This window comes from Girardinichthys multiradiatus, chromosome 1, assembly GCF_021462225.1.
Source record: "Girardinichthys multiradiatus isolate DD_20200921_A chromosome 1, DD_fGirMul_XY1, whole genome shotgun sequence".
In the NCBI taxonomy this organism is placed as follows: domain Eukaryota; kingdom Metazoa; phylum Chordata; class Actinopteri; order Cyprinodontiformes; family Goodeidae; genus Girardinichthys; species Girardinichthys multiradiatus.
In genome coordinates, this window is record NC_061794.1 from 3,894,435 (window position 1) to 3,903,417 (window position 8,983).

General features: G+C 41.9%; 1 protein-coding gene across 1 annotated transcript; it reads left to right on the forward strand.

Moving 5' to 3' along the window:
• The first annotated feature begins 979 nt into the window (after window positions 1-979).
• Window positions 980-8,748, forward strand: si:ch73-70k4.1 (Fanconi anemia core complex-associated protein 20). The gene is made up of 4 exons (XM_047381223.1): window positions 980-1,196; window positions 3,034-3,184; window positions 5,460-5,953; window positions 7,613-8,748. The coding sequence occupies exons 1-4, from the start codon at window positions 1,051-1,053 to the stop codon at window positions 7,683-7,685; spliced, it is 864 nt and encodes a 287-aa protein (XP_047237179.1). The 5' UTR covers window positions 980-1,050; the 3' UTR covers window positions 7,686-8,748.
• The last annotated feature ends 235 nt before the right edge of the window (window positions 8,749-8,983 follow it).

Sequence of the window (8,983 nt, forward strand, 5' to 3'; positions counted from 1 at the left end):
TTTCAGGTACCTCCAAGATCCAGATCAGACTGTTTCATGCACTCCTAGTATTGTCTTACATGTCTAAAAGACATCTTCTGTGTCTGCTGACCTTCACTCCTTGCCTGAATGTTGGACTTCCTGTTGCAGGATTAGGTTATCCATGTGTAATTTAGAATAGAATTACATTACATAAGACCAGTACAAAGGATTTTAATATAAAACTGTAGGCATACTGTAGTACATTCATGTACATATACTCAGAGCATGCTGAGACTGCTTTTACATGAATTCCCACATGCGGCGGGGAATATGAATTCAGTCTCTCCACAAAGCTTATCAGCAGAGGGACAAACAATGTCCCAACTCTACAATTCGTCACTCTTTTCGGGAATTTCACACTGGACCTCAGTAGCTTGGATTCTGGGGCACTCCTCCTCCAGACTCTGGTTCCTTGATTTCCAAATTAAATGTAAACTTTAATTTCATCTGGGTAAACGGTCCAGCCATTTTTCTTCTTAGATAGAACGTAGTTTGTGTCCTTGTGTAATGATTACATTTCTAGAAAAATGAGCTTTTTTATTTTCACTGGCATAAAAGTGGAATCACCAGAAGAACGGGCTGATTTTGAACATATTTGATTTGAATGGTCTGATTTGAACACTAGTAATTTACTACTGGATAGTATTTTGATTTATTATTAGCATCGGTGCAGCATTCACAGGCACGCATGTGTACCAAATTATGTCCAACTCTTCTTCTGATGATTACGTTTCTATGCCAGTGTGTGCAGAACATCTGCATAAACCGCTGTATGAAAACCTCAGGTTCAGTGAATGTAAAGCTGGTTAGTAAGCGATGGTTTTATAAGAACCAGTCCTACCCTACCTGTCAGTGGTCAATTTCTAGTATCTCTCGTTTGTAGCGTAACGTTCACCTGATTGGACAGACCATCTCAAGGGACAATCGTCTGAAGCTTCTGATTGGATCCTGTTAAGCGACATTGTGATTATCATACCGGAAGTGCTAGTCTGAGATGTCGGCGCGGAAACCGAAAAGTAGGGAAACGGAATGGCTGAAAAATGTTCAAAGTCTAAACTAAAACGTAAGAAGAGTTCCGTGGAGGACCTGCAGTCCGACTTATGTTCCTTGGGAGCACCGAAGAGGAGCCGCAGTGTAACTCTGCTGTCCGGAGACGGAGCAACAAACTCTGACAGGTCAGGCTTCTCTTCATGATGGCTGAACGTTCAGGATAGAAACGCATTCAAAGCAAACTAAAGCTCTGGGCTACTTCTGTCATGCTTTGGATGGGAAGGGATCGTCTCGTACCCACGCTATGTCATTTCGTTTCTTCAGCAGGTCGGACTTCTGACTGGTTATATGAGATCTAGTTTTAATCACCATGTTGAGTTCAGGTTCCCTGCAGAGAGAGCAGGACCTGAACGTCTCATGGTTTGTTTCATAATTTAAGTGCAGTTTAGAATTTGTTCATAAGTCGCTCACAAGTTTTCAGATTTAACAGATGATTACATGTTAATATTTTAAGGCATTTATTTCATGCTGCATTAACGAAGCCCTGCGTGGTGACTGCACCGTGTTAAAGCCAGCCAACACATCTCCACAGCAGCAGTTCTCCTGACCTTTCATCACACAGAGTTCTCCAAGGGAGGATATGTTGGGGCCTTTACACAAGATCTGAAATGTTTGAGGCATGATCTGGTCGATATACAGCAGCAAAAAAGGTCTTGAGCTGTTTTCTATCTGTATCATTTACTTTATGGTTCAAGGTGCAGTTCTTTTTTTATCAGGTGCTGCCATGATGCTGTCACCACCATGTTTAATTGTGGGGAAGGTGTTCACACACTGACACACACTCACAGTGTGTGTCAGTGTGTATGCATGGGTGGCTGACTGAATGTAGTGTGAAGTGCTTTGGGGTGTCTGGGGACTTGATAAACAGGCCGTTTACCGTTCTTGGAATAATGGGATGTGTTGGGTTTGCACTAGAAATGGCATTTTCCTTCAGTTTTAGTCTCATCTGACCAGAGCACCTTCCTCATACAGACCCAAATGCTTTTTGGCCAATTAGGCAAAAATCTCTCCAAACCAACCTGAATCTATGAAGCAAAATAATCTGTAGTTTCAGCCCTACATGGCAACCATGGTTGGTTTTCCATCTCAAGCCAGGGTACGATATCTTTACTGTCCTGGAAATATACAATGCTTTGGATTTTGTGGATGGTGAAGCTGACCAAGTAGAGTTTAATCCATCAGTAAATAATTCATATTTAGCTGTAATCTTCTAAGTGGTCTGGATCAGTGACAGTAGACCTTCCAAGGTGTTTCTTCAGAATTATTCTGGCTGCTATGTCTGAAGAACTCTTGATCAAATCATTTTAAAGGTTTAGTTTCTGGCTGCTTAGAGCAGAATATAAAGGAGTTAATTGAGGCCAGTCGGTTGTTGTTTAAAGGCCATCTGTTTATACTTTATAAGATGCTGGATCACAGATTCATTGATTCTTTTTAATCATTTTTACCATCCAAACAGCATGCTCTCTTTCACATTGACTTTGTTTTCAGAGCGTTTTGGGTCCTGGATTCAGCACCTTTCCAGTTCTTTTAAGGTTTACGCTGACCTTCTGAAGTTGGTTTCTGTGGTGGTCTGTCACCCCCACCTGGTTCAAACCGGCTTCCTCTGCAAAAACAGCCAGATTTCAGCCTCAACTCTTTTTTTTAATATTCTGCACATATTCTACATCTCTCTCTCTTGCTTTTTTTGTTCTTTTATTTTACAAAAGGAGCCACAGTGCACCAGATCAAAGAGCAGCCTCATGAATAATTTAATGGCTGAATTAAAAATGCATTGAAAATCACTTTAAAAAAGGAAAACAACAAATTAAAATTTAAATCTTTTTCATGAACTTCAAAAATCTGTTGAAGTGGATCACATTTTATTGAAAAGTGTTGAATTAACTATTCAGAACCCGGCTTGATGCAGGTTTTTAACTGAAGCAGGAGTTCAGTGAGTTAGTAATGGTGAGGAACTGGTTTCAGGTCTTCGCTCCATGCAGCAGGATCATGGTGGAACACACTGCAGCCCCCTGCTGTGGAGAGCCTGTGGGCGTTCACACTGATGTCTGCTCTGCCGCACCTGCAGAACCAGCACCGGTTCCCGGTTCCTGATCTTCCCCTTCCTCCTGCTGTGGTAAGTTACCTTTACGCTGTTCCTGTGGAGAATACATCTACAGTGCAGAGACAGCTCACATCAAAACACTTCATCAACATGCAGCCTTCCCAGTGTTCAAAGTCCAAATGCACCAGTTAGAAGTTCCTTTGTTCCAGCTGCAGATGTTTCTGTTTAAATTACAGTTGTTCCGTAACACTGAATGTAACATTAGGAACCCAGAAACCGGTCCTATGTTCTCTCATGTTTACACTGTGTTGTTCATTAGGTGTTGTGTTCCTGTGAGATAAATATCACCCAGAACAGAACCAGAGATGGATCAGTTTTGTGGCCGATTTCCATCCTTTGGATTTTGTAAAGGTTTAACCTGCCAGTACTGGTTTAAGCTGATTCTGATTTCTCTTTAAGAACTATAATGGACCACATTCACAATATTTCATTAAAGCCTTCCTGCTCATATACATTCAGCCCTCCTAGTATCCACAGAAGTTTCTCCGGGTCAGATTGTTCCTCACCTGTCTCCAAGGCTGACATGAATTAACGACTTTTTTCCGGCATTTCCTCCCAAAAAGTTCAAATGAAGAAATCCATTTAGAAATGTGCATTTATCGAGCGGTTATTGTTATTGTGAATATTGATTTATGGTGACGTCTAAAAGACCACAAGGGAGTGCTGTCATCAATAAATATCAATGAAATAAAAAACATTACTAACTGCAGTCACTGTGTGCAGTTTAGTGATTAAACAAAATCACCGAAGACCAAATGACTTTGATCATTTTCTCAGTAAATACCACAAATTATATAATTTTAATGATATCATGAGCATTTTAAGTCCGTATTGCCCATCTATAGTTACTGTCAGTGTGATCTGGTTGTCTTTAGTGTGGTGTGTTCACTGACCAAAAAAAGCTTCTGGACTTTCTGACCGGCTGTTTAAAGACAGTTGAGTACTGGTTGGATTTTTTTTATTTTAAGCGTATTTCTACACAACTTTACTGGTTTAAATGACCTGGTCAAAGTGCTCGTTTGCTACTTGCTACACTGAATGCTAGTGTCATAGCTGGCATAGAACCACACATATTAAAGAAGAATAGATATTTTTGAAGAGGAGTTTTCTATTAGCATCTTGACTTTGAAAGTATGCAGTTTGGACTTCCCTGGTCTAGTTAGTGGTTGGTCAAAGCAGAGCCTTGACTAAAGCTTATTTCTACCAACCTGAAACCATAATAGATTATCTGAATGCTGTTTTCTGACCCGTTAAACATACAGTAGAACTCTAAAATTAGGTCCAACATAGATGTTCTGTTTGATAGAGCTGTGGTAATATTGGTGGATATCAACATGACTATCAACATTGGTGGACAATAACATGACTTGTGATAAATACCTAATTCTGCTTCTCTGCAAACATGTCTAACATGCTTCTTAGTGACCTGACCACCTTACCACCACTTCACTTTCTAAAACATTGTTGTTCTGCATTAATCAACAAGCCTCCTATTATAGCCTGAAGACACAGTACTTGGATAATTAGATATTTACTGTTCTCATGCAGCTGTTTGCAGTATTGATATTGTTAACAGTGATATTGCCATATTGATTAATGTGCAGCTCTAGTTCATGTTCTTCAGGAGTTCTGAACAAGGTCTTTGTTACAAATATTAAATATTTTGTTACCAGTGTAATAAACAATGTGAACATTGTGGTGCAGTTGTTAGCTCTGTTGGCCTCCAGCAAGAAGGTCCTGGGTTTGGACCTCAGCCAGGGGGCCTTTCTGCATGGAGTTCACATGTTCTCTCTGTGCAGACGTGTTCTCACCCGGTACCGCTGCTTCCTCCCACATTCCAAAAACAAGTGAACTGACTAGGTTAAAAGGACACTTTAAAGTGTCCTTAGGTGTTAGTGTGAGCCTGCATGGCTGTCTGTCCTGCTTGTTTCTCCATTTCCCTGTGATGGACTGACCTGTCCAGGGTGACCCCCCCCCTCTCACCCAGTGACTGCTGAGGACAGACTCCAGCCTGTGACTCAGAAGGATTAAGCGAGCATTCTAAATGCATCTCAGTGCATCTCATCTGACCAGTTTCTCTGGTCAGATGCACTGAGATCTCCCTAGTTACTGTTTAATAAAAACAATCATTCTTTCAGGACCTACAGTAGTCCTGTGGTCTCAGGACACATTGGTCATTTTAAACTTTTTGCCCGTGTTTGCAGATCTGTCTGAATGATGACTGCAGTAAACGTCTTGTCTTCTTTATTTAGACCTATTAAAATGACCTGTTTTTCTTTCCGTTTAGAGACCTGCAACACCAAAGCTAGAGGATCATTGGAAATATGACCTCCTCAGTGAAGTTCCTCCCTTTCCAGAAATCTATCCACTTACCCCGGAGACTCCACCAGGCTTAGATCCTCTCAGCGTATCTTCTTCACAGGAGAATGTCCCATTGCAGACCAGGCCTTCTCTAAAGACGCCTGACAGAGGTCCTACCACTCACAACAGACAGAGTCCTGAACAGCAAACCGAGCCGTGCCAACCCCTGCTCAGCAGGAGTCAAAGGCCGACTGTACACAGGTTGGAGAAGGCAGCATCATCTTCAGCAGGACAGCCGTGGGTCAAAGGAGAACTAAAACGGTGGAGTGGACCAGTGAGCAGACAGCTTCAAACTGAGTTGGTGAAAGTTTCCAACCCACCAGTTTCTACAGGTGAAGAAGATCAGGTGCAGAGAGTTGGCAAACCTGAAGAAGCAGCTCTGCAGAGCTGCCCCATGTGTCTACAAGGGTTCCCTGCTGGGTAAGAGCTGCACATCCCTCACCTTCCTTCTTATTTTCATGTCTGTCCTCAGGCTTGGTGTTCTCAGCCACGGTGGTTGCAGAGGGCAGCACTAGAAAATCACTGCTGAAATAATGATGTCTCCTCGTAATTAGATTACCCATATTTAGAAGAATATCCACACAGACTGGGCGCCATGACTGCATCTATGATATACTGACAAGGGAATGAATGCATCTTGTCCAAAAAGCCAAATCATTATGACCATGATTTAATTTCTAAAAGGTGAATCATCCAAGGGGTAATAATATTATGGGAGTCAGAAAGGTTGTGTGCACAAATATTGAGGCATGTTGATCCCCCACCCCAACATGTTGACTAGATTGTTTGTATTTCAAGCTGAAGAAGTCAATCTGATGTACGGACGGCGACAGTTGGTGCAGGAGCACGATGTATGACATCACATTACGTTTATTTCTAGAAATCCTCTCCCACTATTGACCAGACATATTTAAATACTGATATGCCTGTCAAAGTTTTCACAGAACTTTGGTTGATATAAAAAAAAAATCATTTTCAGTTGGGCTCTTGCAGGACTTCCTGTTGCCCGACCATGCCATGCCTAAATTCATCCAGCTGACCCAAACTGAAAATTCTCGTCTGGTTCTCTCTGTGCTCAGCCCAGAATGTTTCCAGCACACAGCAGATGTTAACTGGATCGAGGTGGCCTGAAATAAACCCCAACACGTACAGTAGTACACTACACTGTTTCACATTTCATCCCAAAAAGCCATGTTGCATGTGGCTGATGGGTGGAGAAGCAGCAGGAAACGGTGATCAGGGTTCTAACCCAGAATTCACCTGAACTGGTAACAAATAGAGATGCACTGAGGGATCAGCTTCCCCATTCCTGACTGGTTATTGGCTGGTTCGGAAGGTAAAAATCAGGAATATTTTGCCTACCAAGTTGGGCTGACATCAACTCTTTAATGTGGACATTGGACCGTATGGAATGAGCTATTTGTTGGAGTGTTTGCTTCCCTAAAGCTGGGTGCTGTGGACCAAGCTGGGGACACACTGCATGCTCTTTGTTTAGTTGGGGAATGACTGCCTCAGTCTGAGCTAGGTGTGGTCAGTCGGCAGGGGGAGTCGGCCCAAAAATCTGTTAGTGTGGGCGGAAGACCGCAGTCTGCAAGTGTGTGAGAGGAACCGACTCGACTCGACCTCGATCGCAGTCAAATATTTTTGTATTTTGTTTACACCGATCTGGACCCGGTCGCGTAGGATGAACTGACCACCAACATTGTGGCAAAGGAGCAGTTAACCTGGAGCAGGTAACAGGAAGGCTCAACACATTAAACCAAAGCTGCTCTTATCATTTTCTTTGGTAATTATTAGATAAATCATAGATAAAAACTGAGATCAAAATATGGCCACAAATCTAGAAGGTTTGGAGTTGGGATTATTTTAGATGGTGGGAATTTACTCCTGAGCGATAGCTCATCTGGAATCTTTGCCTAAACCCGAGTTTACTCTGGCTGTACAGGAATACTCCACATAACCCCACCTCAATCAACAGCTACTATCTGTTGAATGTAAAGCCTCAGGTTGGTTTTAAAGCAGAAATGTGAGTTTGTGGACCGCATCATGGTTCTCTGTGCCTTGTTCTGGTCTCTCCAGGTTCACGCAGATGGAGCGGGACAGCCACCTGGCCCAGTGTTTCTCTGAGATGAATGTGGACATGACCTGGTGAGGCGACAAGAAGCTGGCTACGATCCCGGATTTGCAGGCAACACAGATGCCCCGGCACAGTCCAGGATCCGGTTAAATGGAAGAGGAAGTGGTCTGAGTGCAGCACCTTGAAGGAATTAAGTTATTTACTGAGCTGCTGAAACTTTCCATAGGCTCTACAATGAGAACCCAGCGGGTCAGAACTGATGGAGAATTAATGGGGATATTCACTTCCACAGAGAAGGAGGTGGGAAGAACCTTCCTGTTAAGGAAAATTCCCCAAAACTGTTCATGCTTTTTATTCCATCACATCAGAACACATCACTGTTTAGTCAGATTCTGTTTCCACACAGTTACTGGGGTGGAGATCTGGGGGAGTGTTACTGTTTCTGAAGAAAACGTTGGGTGTAGCTGCTTCCTTTTCAACGATTTGTCACATTTAAAGCAGGTTCAGGAAACATAATGTTGGCCTCATTGCATAATTAGCCAAGTCATGACTTAGGTTATTATGCTATGAGGCTAATGATAATTATCTGCATTAAAATCCAAGTTCAGGGAAACCTGCTGAGAATTCCTTCAGGTCCTGCTCATTGGATAACTTCAGTTAGGTGGAGTTTTAACACTAACCCGCAAAACAGAATCAAGAATGAAATAAAAACATGGTTTCTGTTTTATAATCCATGATTTTGCTCACATAAACTCAGCAACAACAATGTAATAATATCTGCATTACATGTTCAGCTGCTGTTGGATACTTCACAGTAGGAGGTGTTGTTAAACTGAGATGAGAAAGCCCTCGGGTTGAGGCATGTATGTTAAGCAGAGGGTCAGTTTCCTGTGTTGGGATGGAACACAGGATTCCTAAGGAATGAGGGGTATTCCTAAGGTGATTCCTGACTAATGAAATTTGAATGGCTTGATTGACATGAAATCATTCTGGACTGTGAGATGAAGAGGAAATTCTGGTGGACCAGTTCAGTCAAATGTTGGTACCTAGATGACATTAAGAACTTGCATGCATGTATGTTGTCCATTTGAGGCTTTAAACTTTTATTAAAAATACTTGATTTAAAAAAAAACAGAAATGTTGAATGTATTGTGGATTTATTTTACTGATTCTCACACACAGCCTGAAATACATACAGTCCTGTAAAAAAGTATTTGTTCCCCTACATATTTCTTCTGATTTTGCTTTTTGTCACACCTGTTTCAGTTCATCAAACAAATGTTAATACTGGATAAAGATTTTTAAATGATTTCATTCATTAAGGTGAAAAAGCCACTCAAACCAATCTGGCTCTATGTGGAAAGAGTAACTGC

Excerpts from the sequence above, each read along its gene's own strand:
- si:ch73-70k4.1 (XM_047381223.1), top strand. The coding sequence starts at position 1,051 with ATGGCTGAAAAATGTTCAAAGTCTAAACTAAAACGTAAGAAGAGTTCC. Across the intron at positions 1,197-3,033 it reads GGAGCAACAAACTCTGACAG|GTCTTCGCTCCATGCAGCAG; the intron begins GTCAGGCTTCTC and ends AACTGGTTTCAG. Across the intron at positions 5,954-7,612 it reads CTACAAGGGTTCCCTGCTGG|GTTCACGCAGATGGAGCGGG; the intron begins GTAAGAGCTGCA and ends TGGTCTCTCCAG.